The 19507-nt window shown below is 31.4% G+C and overlaps 2 protein-coding genes across 2 annotated transcripts in view; one reads left to right on the top strand and one right to left on the bottom strand.

Annotated features, from left to right (window-relative positions):
• Bili (FERM domain-containing protein 8 Bili) overlaps window positions 1-19507 on the top strand; it is a 41502-nt gene that overhangs the window by 2991 nt on the left and 19004 nt on the right. The window contains exon 2 of the mRNA XM_088239423.1: window positions 812-1023. Within this exon, the coding sequence (XP_088095549.1) occupies window positions 812-1023 (212 nt within the window). The remainder of the gene's footprint in view (window positions 1-811; window positions 1024-19507) is intronic.
• LOC148272898 (uncharacterized) lies at window positions 1331-19245 on the bottom strand. Its single transcript, XM_088239433.1, has 10 exons — window positions 18984-19245; window positions 16475-16743; window positions 13223-13357; window positions 12081-12230; window positions 11161-11980; window positions 10876-10993; window positions 5207-5570; window positions 3724-3864; window positions 2898-3047; window positions 1331-2812 (listed from the first exon to the last, which is right to left on the bottom strand). Exons 2-10 carry the CDS (start codon window positions 16698-16700, stop codon window positions 2088-2090), a joined length of 2829 nt encoding a protein of 942 aa, XP_088095559.1. The 5' UTR covers window positions 16701-16743; window positions 18984-19245; the 3' UTR covers window positions 1331-2087.

Genomic DNA, 19507 nt, shown 5'->3' with positions numbered 1-19507 from the left:
GTCCCTTTAGTTGGACCCTGTATATGTAATAAAACAATAAATATTTTAGAATAGAATCCTCTCTTACAGTACACCGCCAACCCATGTTTCAATAATTTGTCTCGCTCTGTTCCATTGAAATATTGCATATTGTATCTCTTTCGATTTATTTTTAAATGTACCTACACTTACGTAATATTTAGTTTTATATAAATTATCCTTACACTGTATAATATTCACCAGTCTGAAGATGCCCATTGAGGGTGAAAGCGCTAATTGGTCAAACAAATAAGTGGAAGTGTACCAAGTATTTTTAATTAATAACTTATATGTAAATATAAGTTATTACATCATTAAAAAGATGACAAAATAACGACTGCAATGATACTTTAGGGTTTATAATGCATGGAATGTCCACTTTTCATGCAAAGGTAAGTAAATGTGGGTTTTTGATATTAGGTACACATTTAATTCCTAAATTTGTACTCCAAGTGGCTAATTTTGATATGCATCTTTAGTTTTCTGTTAAGAAAATATTTTTTTCTATCATAACCAATCAAAAACCCATTTAGAAAAGATGGCGATTGTCTGACTGTAATACTAGGGTCATCAAATGTCAATCCACCCTAATTTGACCGAGCCGTGTGGATTTGTACGATACATGTGAAATGGGCCATTCTGTCAAATATCACGCGGTTGGTTTGTTTATTGGAAATTCTAGAAATAATAAACCTACAGTAGAGCATTTAAAAATGAATATAGAGTATCCATCTAACATGGCTCGGCATGTTAGTTTAATGAAACCAATCTTATGTCGAATTTTCAACATTAGTGATTACAGATCCCGCGAGGAGTATTATGGGGCCCAGGGGCAGGGTCTCCAAGCGGACAATGGGGCGCACCTGTACTCCGTATCCCAGAGGCTGCCCCCTGCGCCCCCCTACAGCCCCCTCGGCAGGCGCGAGGACTGGGGCAGCCAGAGACAGCTGCCTGCTGACGGGAAGGTCAACAGCCTGGAGTCATTGGAGAAACAGAGTGCTGCAGGTAATTTACAAGCTTTATTGACTATTTTTTCTATTATACAATAGGGACATGAATAAGTTTATGCTGTTTCCTGATCTTATTTATTTATTTGGTTTATAAACAATAAAAAATAATATTTAAAATACAGAAATATTCCAAAACTAAAAAAGACACTACTTATTTTTCATCAACTACAAATAAAATTAACAATGTAAATTATTTAAAAATAATTATTGTAGAAAATCAATTAATTTATAAATAACACATCTAGTATACACATAAAAACACTAATAAAATACGTATTTAAATAAAACTAGCAATGTGCATGGTCAAAATTAAACTATAATAAAAATTAAAAATCAATTCATTAATATAAAACATCTCTAGTATACACATGTTAACACTAATAAAATACACATTTAAATAAAACTAGGAATGTAAATTATCAAAATTAAATATTAAATAATCTTGTAAAACTTCATTCATCAATATAAAAACGCATCTTGGATAAACTTTTTAAACCTAAACAATCCAGTGTCAAAAATCTCAATCTCAAACACTAAAAAAGATTGTGATTTATTTAAAAAGGTAATGAGTAATTGCAAAAGTATGGTCGTCACGTCACAAGAATTTATAACATGAAAACTATTGTACCTTCATAAAAGTATGGAAATAATGAATTAATCTATACAAGTTTAATAGAATATTTGTCAATACATGCTCCTCTTTTTTTTCTATGGTTATCTTTTCATGCTTATACAAAATATATGTGGAAATATTTATCAAAATATACATACATACAAATTTAGCGACTTCTGATAGGGGAAATAATCAAACTCAGAGTACCTACTTTAGGAAATCATTTTAATAAAACAAGCAATTGATTATTTATTAGCTCTCTTATCCGCTAATTATTTTCTATGCTACGCTTTTTTATGCGTTTCACCATTGCTTCTAATCTGTTGTTAATAATCTCGCAAGGTTATTCATTATAGGTATTATCAATCCTTTGTAATTGTCCTTAAAAAATGCAATGTATTGTCCGCCATTGTGAAGATGAGAATCTTATAGTTTAATTTATACTTTTAAGGTGGATTTCTCTTCAACGTAGCAATTTTAATTCTTTTCCCATATATTTTCTTAATGGATGCTCTGAAACCATTATGCCACCACGCATAAATAATTGGATTGAGCAGGCTGTTCAAAAAGCCAAGTATTGCCAGTGGGCTTGCAATTGTAAATTGTAAGTTTAGACAGTATTTAGGCGCTTTTCTTACATCACAATAAACAAAGACAATACAGGTTACAAAATATGGCATCCACGTAAACATGAAGCTTCCAGTTATAAGGAGTACTATTTTAACAGCTTTCCACTTTGACGGAGTGTTTGATAGTTCACCGGTATTATTAACAAGTTTATTTTCTTTTTTGATTTTGTGTACCTTTAATCCTAATGTCACATCACTTGAAAAATCATCTTCACTATTTGTTATTGACTGTTGACTACATGTGTCAATTTTCTCAGATATTGTGTTTATTTTTAATTTGCTTTCAGTACGTCCTCTAAATAATCTAAGTTTGTTTGTCTCTGGTTCTTCTTGGTTATCCGCACTTCTTAGTTGCACTACTTTTTTGATAGCTCGATAAAGAATGATGCTGTAAAGTATAGTAACGATAAGTACTGGCACTATACCAATTACAGACGTTAAGAGTATCAATTCTGGGGGAGATACTTTAGTAAACCAGCACATTTTGCCATTCTTAGAATTACCGGACCACCCCATCAGTGGTAAAAATCCTATTATAAGACCTGAAATAAGTATACAATGCACTTCATTTAATTACTTTTCAAATCTTGTATGCGGACTATTTAAGATATTATTTTTTTATCTTACCAAATAACCAAGTTGCCACTATCATACATCGTACTCTCTTTATGTAGAAAAGGCGATGATACTTTAATCCATGTAGTATATATAGAAATCTGTCCACGGCTATCAGCATCACACTGTACACTGATGTTATTGTGCTCGATACTATTGCTCCTAAACACACATAATATATTGAATATAATAAAACAAATAGAAGTATTTTTTATTGTTAGCTTTGCATAGTTTTTTTCTCCATTAACCACGCAAACAGCGCACTAAATTTAGTGAACGCGCATTTGCGGTCGCAGGCCTTATGGCATGGAATGTTCTCCCAGTAGAGGTGCGAGGCTGAGAAAGTGAAGTAATGTTTCGGAAAAAACTTAAAACCCACGTGTTCTCTAAATCATTTGAATAAAACCGTAGAATGTGACAACAAAATAAATTGTTTGAAATAAATTACAAATTTAAAAGCTTCAATTCAAATTTATTTAACAATAGAATCACTATGTAAAGCGCCCTTGAGGTATTATATTACGAAAATGGCGCTATATAAGTTATCCATAATAATTATAATAATAATAATTATTATTATTTAACCATGTCATTATAAAAAGGTAAAGATGGTGTAACTGTTCAATATTTTTCTTATTTCACCTAAAATCTTTACAATAATTAAAGTGTTAATATGATAATGAAAAATCGTTGTTTTGGCTTGATTTGTCAATGTGCAGGTTTTCAAGTAAAAGACTGTCGACAGAATAATGCATCGTTATTTTTTATAAAATTACAATATTTATTTATTGAGCAATACGAGTGTCGTTTTCATTATAGTTAATTCAAGATCATATACCCAAAAGAAACCGACAGCTCGTATCTGTTCTGTATGACACTGTCTCAGGTATGATAGACCCTATGACAACCATTACTCCGGTGATCAGGTCTGCTAGAGCCATATTTCCCAGTAGTAGATATGTGCATCGTGGCTCTTGACCTGTGCAATAAAAATACCAGTTTTGTTGAACACATACAAAGTAAAAGAGAGGAGTTTTTCTGTTCGAAGATCAAAGGTTATTTTAACATTAGTATTTTTGCTTCTTCGCAGAATGTGTTGGGTAGGTATGTAAAACAATATATCCATTCGTATCGACTTATTCAATATAAGCGTTAAGCATTGAATTATTTTTTAAGACATTCAAATAACGCTCAACACAAACAGTGCAATGTAAAAGGGTACAGTCCATTCAAATCTTTAATAACCTTTGCTTTATGTGTGCGTTACAATTCATCACAGGCGCCGTGGCGCAGTTGGTTAGACGGCCGACTGTGAAACTGGCGTCGCAGGTTCGATTCCTGCCAGTTGCACGAAAAAAAATCCATGAAAGTTTTTTCCTCAATTGATCTGGGTGTTGTGATGTATTTTTCATCACCTCCTTCCATATCCCCTCTATCTCACCTGCTGACAAGCTTCTAAAATAGAGGCTTAGTAGGTAATAAATTTTAAAAAAAAAATATATATATATATATATATTTATATAAATCATTCTAGTGTGCCTACTAACACAAATGTATGTTTTGTATGTTTACTTAGTTCACCGACAAGCACCAACACATTAACATGGAATTATTAAACATTCAAACGCACTGAATACCCGTGTGTCGAATTAAAAAAAAAAAATCTGGTTTAAAATTTCAGAGAATGTAAAAATCAACATAATTGCTACTAAATAGAGATTTTTTCCTCTGTTTGATGTGATTTCTTTCTTTCATCGATGAAAATAGAAATAGGAAATTTGAACATTTTAACCAGTGCTTTTTCCTGAGTTTTAATAGCACTTTCTCCATCATCTGGGCTATCTGTAGTGTTTGCATTATTTGAGTTTTAATCTTACTGGTGATTTGCACCATACTGCAGTTATTGTTTGTTAAAACTATAGATTTTTCAGTGGCATTGCAGTCTCTCCTTTTTATTTCTTCATCTATAATAATAAAAATACAGTAAAGTTTCATTCCACTTTTATTTATAATTTTCATCAGTGACCGGGTTTCATCGTGACCGACACCAGTCGGAAGATGTCGGTCACGCCGAAACCTGGTCACTGGTGAAAATTATAAATAAAAGTGCAATGAAACTATGTTATATGTATTTTTATTATTATAATTAAAATGCAGTTCCACCAAATGTCAGTAGAAAAACTCTCATCCAAATATCTTACACACACCAAGATGATTTTCGTATTTGCATTTTTTTAAGGCACATTATATCATCATGGTAGTTCAAAAAATAGTATACAGTTTTATCAATAATAATATTAAAAAAGAATATTATTGCATACCTCTTTTAAGTATTAAACCACTAGAAATTGCAACTAGTAAGTTTGCGATGATTATGAATACTCCAAATACTGGGATCAATATATCGTACATAACTAACTGAGCTTGTAATAGTTTTGTGTCATTTTTCATCAGGATCATTCCGTTAGATGAAGTGAAGAAATTAAATGTCTCTGTCGTCGTATATAACGATTTCAGTTTAGTCCCGTTTACTATTGTATCCGACATTTTAAACATGCTAAATGTTTTCTTGTATCCGGTTTTTCTCCAACAAATCTGCCAGTCAATAAGTAAATATTTGATCTTTTCTGAATATGTAAAAATAAAATAGCAAGTCTCATGCAAAACAGTATATGTTTTGCCATTCTGTAAAAGATGTAGTTGGTTCTAGACGCTACATGTTTTTTTTTAAATTACTAACACAAATCCCTGTACTTCTTAAATTTGCAGATAGCAATCCTTTAGCAAAAGTTTTGTACTTATATTATTGTTCTAAAAATACACGTTTACAAAATAAATATGTTCCAATCTGTCAAACTTAAGCCATTGATATTCTTAAAATTGTACTAAAAGAGTGGTAGTAAAATATTTTCTTTTGAATGTAATAAATCTCGCAAAAAATAACAGTAATCTATTACTTTTAAAATGAATTATAAATAAAGATTTCACTGTACACACTCTAACTCTTAAATAATGTTCAGTAATATTATTTTGTTCATACAGGTTTTGATATCACTTCTTCCAAACTGTTTTGAAATAGGCACTAACTTATTGGAAACAAATATTAGCTTTTTAATGTTTTTAGTAGGTTCATACAACAAAACAGGTTGATTGATTATGCCATCTTTTCGGAAATGTATCCACATTAAAATGCCATGTACTTCAAATGTCTCATTAAGTATTCGTTTATTTAGAAAAAAAAGTTGTTTGGTCAGTGTTTCTCTAACTTTTTTACTATCGATAGTTTTTATGCCTATATGTTTTATATTTAACAGTATATTTTCTTTTATGTTTAGCATCACAAATTTCAGAATAATATTTTTATCGGGGTAAATTTTTATTATAAAATATAATATTTTATTTATTATTTCAAAAACTATTCACCTGCATAGTAGTTAACTAATGGCATGGCCCAGTGAGGGAAAACATTTTTGAGAAGAGAATATGAAAGTCTGGGTATTTACAGGGCTTATGACCTGTCGTTGGCTGGTTTGAGTGGCCACTTTACACACTGTGTAACATTCACCATTCTGCCTATGTTTAAACCTCCTTATTTCCTCAACTCTTTCATCTACCATTCCTTCCGTTCCACTAGAAGAGTGTTCGGCATTTTTAGCCCTACTTTGCTTAGTACTAAATACGAAATTGGTTTGGTCATGTGGAAATGCATAATAAACAAAATAATAAAACAAAACCTCGAATCCGGTTATGTCAAAAGTAAACAATTAAATGGCGTCTAGGTGACTATAAAGTATATTATTAAGAATTCAAATTTATAATAAATAAGTTTATTACATGAACATACATAGTGATATGAACATGTTTGTTTTAAATCTTGAATCTATTGAACATAAAATATTCACCAACTCGACTCAACTTTAGCAATTTTAATTTGTTTTGAAATCGATTTTAAAATGTTCAATTTTTAATACTCCGAAGAATTCTGTGAATCTAAATATGTGTTACTATACAAACCTTCCTATATTTTACCATGAAAAGTCGATTTATGTATCTAAAATAGAAGTTTTTTTTTAAAATTCGATTTGGGAGTCACTGCATCCCCAAGAACTGTCAGGTGTAGTAGTAAATTTTATATGAAAAAGCTCTTTTAACCTTTCCCTTACTGTCCTAAAAACATCCGCGCGTTACGGTGCTGTGTAGTCACTACACATGCAAAAAATGAGAGATTTTAAAAAGTAAAAGTGTAATATTCATCGGCAATTGCTTCAATTATTTATAGTTGAAGTCAAAAGTCATGATATTTTTAATCTAATTGCTAAAAACATTAATTAATGCTCTCAGTTCGCGTAAAGGAACCGCCCCCAACGAAAGCCGGGAAGCTACTAACGTACTAACGCAGCTAACGGACGTCTGGGAGAAGTACAAGAAACTATGCTGTTTGTGCGTGTGACGCATAAAAATTGTCTCTCTCGCTCCCAAATATACCCGTATTATCGAGAGTGAGACGTAAAGAGTGTTAGACAATTATATATAAGGATTACTATTTTACTACAAATGCAACATGCGACACATCCCAACAAGCATTAATTATTTAATAAAAAAAACATTTTTACCAATACGTAAATGTAGAACGAAGGAATACCGAAAATCTCAACCCATCATTTATTATATTTATGGAGAAATTAAAGTTATTAAATGCAATGTGTACTAGCTACACATCACCGGGAAGGGAGAGTTAAAAATGTTGAGAAACTTCTATTGTGACAATATTCTCTAGCAATAGAGTCGAGTCACAACACGTTTCTTCCTCTCTAAGTTTGGTATTATTGTCAAACGATTGTAATAAAACTTCTCAAAATTGTCTGTTCTTGTTAATGCAAGATGATTTTGGATTAGTCCCCACTTGCTATAAAATGAGTTGAAGGCTGTTCAGCACTGTACTTGTCAACATCCATTAGTGATTACATTATACCTGCTTAAGTTTAATCTTGAACTTTCAACACTCATTATTATAACCAACAAAATCACGGTGTTCAACAATGCTTTAAATTTGTCAAAATGGTTGCAGACCGGCTGGATTTCCTCCCTAGGGAGTTATTTAGATCTGAATTTGTTGCAACATTTAGTTTAGACATTTACTGGGCTTATGACCTGACATTGGCTGGTTTAATTGGCCACTTTACACACTGTGTAACATTCACCATTCTGCCTATGTTAAAACATCCACATTTCTTCAACTCTTCCATCTGTTGACTTTTGTGAAGTAAAAGAGCTGAAACCTTTATCATGTGGGTGAGATTCATTCGGCTGATCCAACTCACCTACTAGGCAATGCCTGAAAACAATTTTCCAATTTTTATACTTCTTATACCAGTTAGTTAATTCAACGATGTTTTGAGTATGTCCAAATGTTTGCAGACAGGCTGGATTATGAGTGAGTTATTTAGATTGTGGAAGGCACCTGCTCAGGACCTTGTCCGAAAGGCGAGCGAGATGGATCGGCCATGTAATACGTCAAGAAGGCCTCCTGCATGTCATAATGGAGGGGATGACCGAGGGGACAAATTGTAGGGGACGCCCACGCCGAGAGTACCTGGAGGACCTATTAGAGGATGTGCGCTGCTCATCATATGTTGACTTGAAAAGAGTCGCACAAGACAGGGAGGAATGGAGAAGAATGAAAGTAATTGCTGCCAGCCAATCCCAGGATTGAGACCAGAGAAGAAGATTTAGATTTAAATTTGTTGCAACAGAGGGAAAATATTTAGGGAAATGATGTTTAAACATAGGCGGGTTAGTGAATGTCGTATAGTGTGTAAAGTGGCCACTTAAACCAGCCAATAACAGGTCATAAGCCCTGTAAATGCCTTGACTTCCATATTCCCTTCTCAAAAATGTTTTCCCTCTCTGTTGCATTAAATTTAGGGAATTTTTCGACTAACGAAAATTACAATAATCAGAATGGTTAAGATTAATTAGCAGTCAGAATTATTAAAACATACACAGCAAATAGAAATCTTATATGTAAACTTTTTCCCTTTTAATTAGTTTCACAATAATAGGAATGTATGAAAAACAGCTATGGGAAGAGAAATATAAGTGGAGTGGGGTTGGGTTAAGTTTAAAAAAATAAAATAAAACTATAAATCTTATTTACTTGGTTGCAATTCGAATCATTATTTTTAAACCAATGACCACATTCCTACTATCAAAACATTTTCATATTGGTACACTACGTCACTATATGAATATGAATAATGCAACTGAGTGTATTGTCCTCCGTGGTGTAGTGGTCAAGACGCTTGACTCACGCATGGAAGGTTCCGTGTTGGATTCCCGGTGAGAACACAAAAATTAAAAATGTGATTTTTCTCAAGCCTGGGTGCTCATTGATGTAATTCACCACTGTAATTAGGCCTCCTGGCCTGTTGTGGTGCAAAAAATGTAAAAAAAAATAAAATGTAATAATTGATTAGATGATACAAGATTTTGGCTTCTTTTTAAATTTTAAAATTTAAATAGTTGACTGTTAATATAAAATAATAATCAATATAAATCCTTGTTACATATTTTTATTTATTTATTCATATTTTTTCTATTATAAACTATATTTTATAAATAAAATAATGTGACCTCACTGGGGTTACCCATACCGAGGACACTTAACAATATACTTTTTTGAAAATATTTTAACATTTGAGAATGAAAAAAGAAGACTAACTTAATAAACTGAGATAATTAACAAAATGTTCAGACAGTTTTAAACTTTACGTATTCATGTTTATAATTAATTTATGTACATCTATATTATTTATATTACAAAACGCACAATGAAAGAACAAAAACCGAACACAAGCTATTCACTTGTAGAGCAGTTGATTCAATATTGGTTTGGGTGAATGAGACAATCCATTTTACTTCTACCTAGCTCCACTATCCATTTTTTTATAGCCTTTTTGAACATTTTCTTCTTACTAATTGTTTTAATAGATAGTGGAAGTAGGTTATAGATTTTAATTGAATAATACTCGAAATCCCTTTGTCCGAAAGTGCTATTAGTTTGTATTTGTTTTAGTTGTCTTTGTGTTGAGGATCTAGTGATTATATTATTTGTATGTGATATATTGTAGGGGTTATGTCTTTCATTTGAGTAAGAGTAGTTTTTGAATCTGTAAGTGAGTATTGTTTTAGCGTATAATTGTATGGTGTCATAAGTTGTGATTTGTGGAATATTTCTTCAGTAGATCTCTGTATCGGGACTCTGTGAGTATTATTTTAATTATGGATTTTTGTGCAACAAATACACTATTTAAAACTCGCACCACCCCATCCGATTATACCGTACTCCAAAATTGATTAGAACAATGCAAAATAAATCTTTGAAAGTTCCTTTACATGAATTATATTTGGAACGTTAGTCTTTTAAGTTTATTTGTAATATTTTTAATCCGCTGTTTCCACTTTAAATTTATATCAATAATAACTCCCAAATATTTTGACATTATCTGTCCTATCCAATATTGGGCAATGACAATGAGCACTCTGAAGACAATTATTCTTATGTAGTTTGATGTTTAGATAAGCATTTTGTGAATAGTTTCTAGAACTGATTTGAAATGGAATGAAGTTAGTTTTAGATTTATTAAGAGTTAAGTAATTAGTATCTAGCCATGCCTTTACTACATTCAGATATTCTTCGGCTTTCTCAAATGTTCCCTTCCATGTCTTATCTTTGAATAATAGAACAGTGTCATCAGCAAAACTTATAACAGAACCATAGATGTTTAAATGGCACAGATCATTTATGTAGATTAAGAATAAGATTGGTCTTATACTCGTACTTCCAGAAACCAGCTTGTAGAAATGTTTCCCACAAAAAATTTAACAACGAGATTGGAGGGTGTTGTAATCCAGCATCCCCGCTAGAAAAATTAATGGATACAAGAATGGATAGTAATTATTATAAGTATCACAAAAATCACTTTTAAACCTTTTCTATTTCAAGGATGTGGTTTGATTCAGGAGGGTCCCACGTTGTGGAACAGTATTCTAGTATCCTGCGAACTAGTGTATCATACGATGTGTGAATTGAGGATGGTAACAGAATGCTACATTAAGTGCATGCATTTGCAATCAATTCACATATACAGCGTCCGATCCAACGGGATCTAGCACAAAATAAAATAGGTCGGGAATATACTCATTTATACGAGCATATTATTCTCCCCTCCCTTATAAGCAAGTGTCTGCTTCTTTGTGCCAACTGAACTGTTACTCAGTACTAGAATTCTTGTTAAATGTTTGTGAGGAGGTCCCACGGCTATCATGTGCCGAACCTGCCACCGGCATGCTTTGTGTAATTCTCCTGCAACATAGTTTTTTGATAGATTTCCGAAAGCCATTGTGCCACCAGGCGTATATCATTGGGTTCAGAAGACTGTTGATAAAGCCGAGAATGGCCAAGGGACTTGCGATCGCAAACTTCAAACGCTGGCATCTCCCCGGTGTCAATTGGTAATCGCAGAACACAAACATCGTACAAGCTATAAAGTACGGAACCCAGGTGCATACAAAACTACCTGTTGTGAAAAACACCACTTTGATAGCCTTCCATTTTGACGTGCTCGGAGGATTTTTATTCTCTTGCCCCACATTTTCCGACACTTGAGGCGGTTCTTTTTTAAATCCTAACCGATTTATAATTTTTCCGATTCGTGTTTCTCGGTTTGCTATAATAGACTCATTAGTTTCATCGGCTCTTCTTTTTAATGTTTCATTTTTTTCTGATATTGTTTTTAGCGTGTGATTCCTTGTGGTTCCTTGAGATGTCGCGGTACCTCCTCGAAACATCCGCAACGAATTCTGATTTCCTCTCTCTTCTTCATCTTTTCCTATCTTATTCAACTGTATAACCTTTTTGATGGCGTTATAAAGGATAATTGAGTAGAGAATTATGACAACCAGCACTGGAATTAGTCCGACTATTGTTGTGAACACCACGAGAGATCTCGGAGCTATCACGATAAACCAACATATTCTGCCATTGTCTGTATCCCCTGCCCATCCCATTAAAGGCAGGAATCCAACAATGAGTCCTGGAAAGTAATGAGATTTAGGTGCTTGAATTATTTGTGTGCTGTTAGTTTAGCTTCAGGTTGCTGAATTGTATCCAATTGAGTATGTTTTTTTCATTACCTAAAACCCACGTAGCAAATATCGTTCCCCGAGCTCTAGTAGGATAAACCCAATGGCGGTACTTGAGCCCATGTAGAATATATAGAAATCTGTCCAAAGCAATAAGCATAACACTGTAAATGGAGGCTAAGGTACTGGACACGATCATTCCTGAAATTCCGAAAAAAACTTTAACAAACATATAAGTTGCTTAATTCTAATGTACATTTAGCTTCTCATGTTATGTATATTTTTACGACTCAAGTTCATAGGTTGGAGATTGAAATTTCCACTCTACCACAACTTAATTCATATTTTTTAGTGCAGTGTTTATTTTTACAACAATAAAACAATTTAATCCAGCAATCCTACACTTATTTAAAAAAAAGTTGAAATGCCTTCCTGTATCTAGGTAGCCAGTAAAAAACAACTATTTTTCGTAATGTACTTGGCTACCGCACCCGTCACACGAATCTATCTCTTTTTCTCACCAACTATGCACAGAACTCTCCTCTGATTCGCTTGACGCGTAATAATATTTTTTTTTTCAATAACATAGACATATTTAACTGCAGTAAACTCACTTTTAAAACCAAAATTAAAAAACTATTATATGAAAAAAATATGTTTCTTTATAAAAAAAAATATTTTTACATTATAAATTTAAGTTGTTTCTATTCACTCATATCAAACACACACTCACCCTGTCCCTAAACCTACCCTCACACCCATATACAATCACACACATATTCACATACCTACCAAAACCACACTCCACTTTTTTACACACTCATCCTCACACAAAAAAAACTCGCACACATGCACTTCTATGAATTGTATCTAACTGAACTGGATTTTTATATAAAGTTTATATTTGAACTTATAATTGTATTTATGTGGAAAACTGATTTGGCTTTATTTTATGTTTTTTTTAAATGTTGTGTATATTTTTTTGTATTGCTGTTGTTTTTCTGAATAAACAAAAATTAAATTAAAATTAAAATTACATAAACAGTAAAAAAAATTGAAAACTTTTATGCGGAAATCTATACCGCAAGGAAATATTTTTCCTCTTTGTGGTTAGATAAGATAATCCTAAGGCTGCTTGTTACTTTATTGAAAAATGACTCATTATTTTATTTTTTATGTAACATTCTACAAACCTAACTGCAAAGCGCAAATGTTATGAGTCCGGTTGGACTTTGGATACAATTGTCCTAATAGGACTGCCACTCCTGTTACCAAATCTGCCATAGCCACGTTTCCCAGTAGCAAATACGTACATCTTGGCTGCTGACCTAAAATATTATTTTTATTTACTCTTAATTTTATTTATAATTGGTTTTTATTATATTATTGTTATTAATAAGAAATCATTTTATACACAGTAGCAATTAAACTTCTTGGTTTAGTTTTACATCTTTCTTTATTGACACTAAATTCGGCGAACGTGCATTTGCGGTCGCAGGCCCTACGGCATGGAATGCTCTCCCAGCAGAAATCCGAAACTGTGAGAGTGAAGTGATGTTTCGGAAGAAACTTAAACCCCACTTGTTCTCTTAATCATTTGAATAAATTCTTTGCATGTGGTGGAAAAGTAATAATAAAAAGTACATTATTTTTCTTAAATCAAAAAGTTAAAATTAAATTTATATCTTGTAAAGCGCCCTTGAGGTATTATATTACGAAAATGGCGCTATATAAGTTATCCATAATTATTATTATTATAATATTTTGAGTTTGTCCAAATTTTTGTAGACAAGAACTGGATTCAACTCCCTGGGGAGTTCTTCATATTAAATGTTCTTCATATCTGTTGTAATATGTTAATATAAACAGCTCCCCAGGGAGTTGAATCCAGTCCTTGTCTGCAAAAATTTGGACAAACTCAAAATATTGTTGATAAATCCACCTGGTCCATGAAGAAGTATAGAAATTTAAAAAATAACATTTTCAGGCATTGCCTAGTATGCAGGTGAAATAATTCAATTAGACGAATCTCACCCGTATAAATAAAGGTTTCAGATCTTTTACTTCACAAACATCATCAGATGAAAGAATTGAAGGAATATAGATGTTCAAATATGGGCAGAATGGTGAATGTTACACAGTGTGTAAAATGGCCACTTAAACCAGCCATTGACAGGTCATAAGCCCTGTAGATGCATAGACTTCCATATTACCTTCTCTTAAATGTTCTTCTTCTTACTTTATTGACTGATGAACGCTTTCGCCTAAATTAGCCTATTCATCTCCCTAAACTGCATAGGCGAAAGCGTTTGATGTTCAATCTAGATAGCTGTTTAACTTCACCAAAAAGTTACATTAATACATTGTTTCAAAATCATTCTAGGTATGCAGTTTTATCAAAAAATATTGTCAAAACATATCATTATTTTTACTCATAATACAAACACATTTATTTAATGACATTTTTCCCAAAGTAAAAGATTGTGACAATCCTTAAACTAAAGAGTTTTAAAAGTTTTTGCTTGTGTATTCTTAATAAATTAGGTTACTTATTACTATTATATTTGAAGGGTACAGGATGTAAAGGATGAAAGCTGGAAAGATCGAATTATAGAAATATCCCAGCAAATACGTAATCAGTATACATTTATAAAAGCCTAAGAAATATCTTGAATGCTCAACTTATGAGACAAATTTACTTTGCTTTTTGCCAAATCAAACTATCATATTGCAATTTAGCTTGGGGAGGTTGCTCTCGTTCAATCCCTGAACCAGTGAAAATAGCACAAAAATGGATCAAGATCATTCTCAAAAAACCCTTGAGGTATCCAACGGAAGATCTATTCGCTGAGTTAAAGATATTGGATGTAAGACAATTGTTTATGAGGTGCCTACTACTTAAATTTTATGATAAATTAAGTGAGGTCAACAGAACCCAACAAAATATAAACACTCGTTCAGCAACACAAATGAACTGTATTGTCCCATTTGTATCAATCGCCTTTGGTAAAAAGCAATATAATGTAATTGCTCCAAAAATATTTAATGATTTATTGCCAAATACAAAAGACTCAAACAAAACAAATTTTAAAATAAAAATAACTGCACATGTAAATAGTGTAGCGAGAGATTTTTTTAAAAATATATGTTGATCAAAAAACGTAGTACTTTATAAAATTGGTACTCATATTATTTATATTTTTTTGTATTTCATTACTCAATATTTGTTTTTTATTAAATATTATACTATATTATTTATGTTTAAGTAACATCTATTCTTGGCACATATAAATACTTTATATTTGTATAATAACGATTTTTAATTTCTTACATTTGATTAGCTAAGCATTTATAATTAAGTAGTTTTAGTTTTTTTTGTTATTGTTATATTAGTATAGAACTACTTATGTTCTAAAAGATAAAAAATCTCCATCTTAGAACAGGCTGAGCCATGTTAGATTGAGACTATCAGAAACAGAGAACACTCCGTTTTTATTTTATATTTGTTAGTTTTATATAGATTCTCTGTTATTAAATATGTATACTAATTTTATGAAAAAAAAAAAATTTAAATGTCTAAAAAGAAAGTTTGAGATGTAACGTTTTAAAGTTTTCAAACCTCTTGGACATTCAAATTAACTTTTAAATAAAAAGGAACTTTTATGTCACCTAAAATGGTTTTCATTGACATTATTAAATGATCGCTTTATTTCTAGTATCTAACTTACATCCATCCTGTATCATGCATTTTTTTCTTGTTCAACTATCTTAGAAACTGTTTATAGCCTTTATGTCAGATTTTATTAAACAGAAATGTAGATTAGGCAAGCATCTTGAAGAAACCACCATTTTTATTGTATATTATAATAAAGAAAACGGAACTAATATTAATTTGGCAGCAACATTTCCACTTCTTGAAAAGTTTATGTTCTATTTTTGTAAATGGGGTTACTGCCAAACAAGTTCCTGATGTCACTGCGACTTGTATAGATTTATTGCGATGGGTCTCTGTAAATTAATTCTCGCCCCCCAAGCCTAAGTGTTTGAAGAGTCAGGCTACTAAATGGAGGACGAGCGCTTTTAAATCTGTGGCTAAATCTCATTCTCCGAGTCCTTAAAGTAACCGGCTATTCGGTAGGGGGCGAGTGCTTTTACATTCTCAGATTTGACCAATGGTACGCCGAAGATATGTCTTTTTTTGTGATTTTTGTCACATTCACGTAATATGTGTAAAGGTGTTTCGTCATCTGCAGTGCGTAACCTACATCTAAAAGTTTCAGAGAGATTTTTTCTACCAGGATGTTTATTCAATCTGCAGTGCCTGGGAGCTCAAGTGATAACAATAATTTCTCTTACTGATCACTCTAGTTTCCATAGATAGGGAATCTATATACATAAAAAAGAAAGGAAACTCTTTTGATATAAGTATTTATATAATATTTTACCTTTCTTGAGCAGAAGACCACTGGAAACCACTACTGCGGCATTTGTTAGGATGATGAGAACTCCCAAAAATGGAATGAGAATATCATAAGCCACCAGTTGCGCCTTCATAATCTTGGTTTCATTGCTTTGTCGGGTGAACAGAGAATTTATTGTTGTCCCTATTTCTAAATAGCTGACATCACGTGTAGACATTGTATGATATTCAATATCCGTGGTTGTCTCCATGTTTTAAAAAGCACGCCAAATTATCCTTATCAGGAAGATATAACTGCAATAGTGCAATTAAAATTTGTTTATTTTTGTGATAAAATTTCCATGGTGTCAAAACAGATCATTTAACTGTTGCGGCCTCACCCACATACAACAAATTTTTATAAGCCACTAATTTAACTCACATCCATATTTTAGTTGTAATAGATTTTACGGATTTTACACGTACCACATCAGTGCATGGAATTGGAAAAATAAGCTGAACCCTATTGAAATAAGATTTCTCAGTCAAATGTGTGATGAAGCATCGTATGATAGGTGCACAAATGTCGAAATCCATCGCTATGAAAAGCTAGGATGAGCATTATCGACAAAATTTAAAAAAATTATCCTGCATTGGTTTGAACGTGTTAAGCGAATGGACAACAAAGACTGACAAAAAATATTTACGATTCAAATGCTGATATAGGAACCAAGATAGACTGAGAAAGACATGGCATCACCAAATCCAGCAAATACTTGAAGATGGACACGTCAAAAGTCAGAATAATCGATGTGCGTGCATGAGATGTATGAATGTAAAGGATGCAAAGACAGAGTGATGTGACGTTCTATCCTCTCTGCCTACCACTACGGGAAAATGGCCTGATAGTATGTTGTATATTTATTTATTTTATCATAAATACAATTTTTTGTTTTCTTTGCCCAGCTAACAAGGGTACACACCCCATTCCAAGTTAGGCAATCATCGTATATCGACGATGCAATCCATCACCGCTTAAATTCAATTTGGCAACCCCATTTAAAAAATAATAATTATAAATTCATATTTGCCAAATTGCTTGTATGTATTATTTGAATTTAATGATCTTAAGAATTATTTTTAAAGAAAAAAATATTATTTACAAAAAAAACTTCATTATTTCCATGGAGCATAGAGTACTATGAAGTATATTTTAGAGCATAGAGTATTCCATTGGTACTTCAATTACAGCATATCTAGATCATTTTACACATGAAGGTAGATGTATTAATTTATTTTCATTAAAAAAATAATCAAAAATACTTAAGCAAATACCTAATAAAAAATAAATTTGTGGAAATTTATTTATCAAGTAGATATTTTATTCAAATTTTCACTCGGTAAATGAAATGATTCTTCAAACAATATTATGTTTAATGCTGTAGTTTGATAAAAAGTAAGGGAATCATACAGTTTTGCCATTTAAAAATGCTGTTCTTGAATGTTCATATCTGCTATTCGACGGCATCCCAATTTTACTAAAATTTTTACTTTTTTACTTACTGTAACTTTTTTTAACACATCATTCGGTCAAATTTGCGAGGATTATTTATCGGCCAAATTGTTTAATATGCTCTATAAAATTAAGTTAGTAGATAACAAACAGTATTTCAAAAGAAAAATCAAAATCTGGCCGAAGGACATGTTTGAATGACATGTAAGATATGTAAAAAAAATAATTGAGCACTGTATGTGTACAGTCCTCCTTAGAACAGATTTCCTAAGTGAGAAAAGGACTCTTTAATTAAGTTTGTATAAAATATATTTCATATTTCAAACAATATAAAATTTTTTAAAAACTAAGTATTTGCAACCAAAATATTATCCTTAAAATAAAAGAAGAAGAAACACCCTTTTATAAGAAAGGGTTTGAACTCAAGTATTTTAAACAATAATTAAAGAAGGAATAATTTAACTTAGAATTTAAGAAAAATACCGCAAAATTTGTGTGCTTCGATTATTTTTTTATTTAATGTATTATCTGCAAACTATTTCATATGTATCATTAGTACAAATTAGACTTTAATACTTCGTCTTTATATGAGTACCAATTTACCTAAGTTTAGTTTAAATTCCAAAAGGTATAATCTGCCAGTCGAAAACTAATTATATTTTAGTTAGATAAAACTTTTAAGTATATTTTTATCAGAAATACATTAGAAAAAGATGTAATAACTTATATTTACATATAAGTTATTAATTAAAAATACTTGGTACACTTCCACTTATTTGTATTGTACAAAGTATTTTTAATTAATAACTTATATGTAAATATAAGTTATTACATCATTACAGTGGTATTCCATCAAGAATTGTCAATAAATAATTGAAATCAAACATTAGAAAATAATTGTTTTTATCTAATGTTCATTAACTTTATTTTTTAATCACGCGGTTTTGAAAAAAACTGCAAAATCATATGATTTCCTTACTTTTTATCAGACTACAGCTTTAATTGTAAAAACTCATACTAAAAAATAGTTGAATGTGCTTACCTACAGTGAAAATTTATTTCAATACCGAGATTTTCTTAAAGATTTTTGAAAATCTTGAAACTGATTCTCCGATGATTTATACTAAACAGAATCTTATTTTTATTTCTTTTCCGAATAAAAGTCTTTTTTTGATATTATAGTGCATTTTAAAACTGATAACACTGTTAGTTGAAGACAAATTTATTTTTGAAATATGTAAATCACAGTTCAACAGTTTTTGTTTTCAAATAATGTAAACACTTTCTGATGAAGAATGAATACTGACAGTTTAAAAGGACAATAACATATATATATAGAGTCAATTAGTAATATATGTATATACACACATAGAGTACACATCGATGGCTAAGCGAACAATTGTTGTATGTCCAAAATGCATAATTAGAGAATATACAGTTGAAACTGGTATTTTTTCAAATACAATTTTTATAAAACATAAATCCAAAATTATATAATATAACAAGGATGATATAGTCACAATCTGTAATCCTTTTTCAAACAGTTTTTTTTTTAAAACGGCAAAA

The sequence above is a fragment of the Micrasema longulum genome, unplaced genomic scaffold, assembly GCF_059751315.1.
Source record: "Micrasema longulum isolate JH-2025_06_02 unplaced genomic scaffold, ASM5975131v1 h1tg002166l, whole genome shotgun sequence".
Taxonomy (NCBI): domain Eukaryota; kingdom Metazoa; phylum Arthropoda; class Insecta; order Trichoptera; family Brachycentridae; genus Micrasema; species Micrasema longulum.
This window is presented reverse-complemented; position numbering and strand designations above follow the sequence as displayed.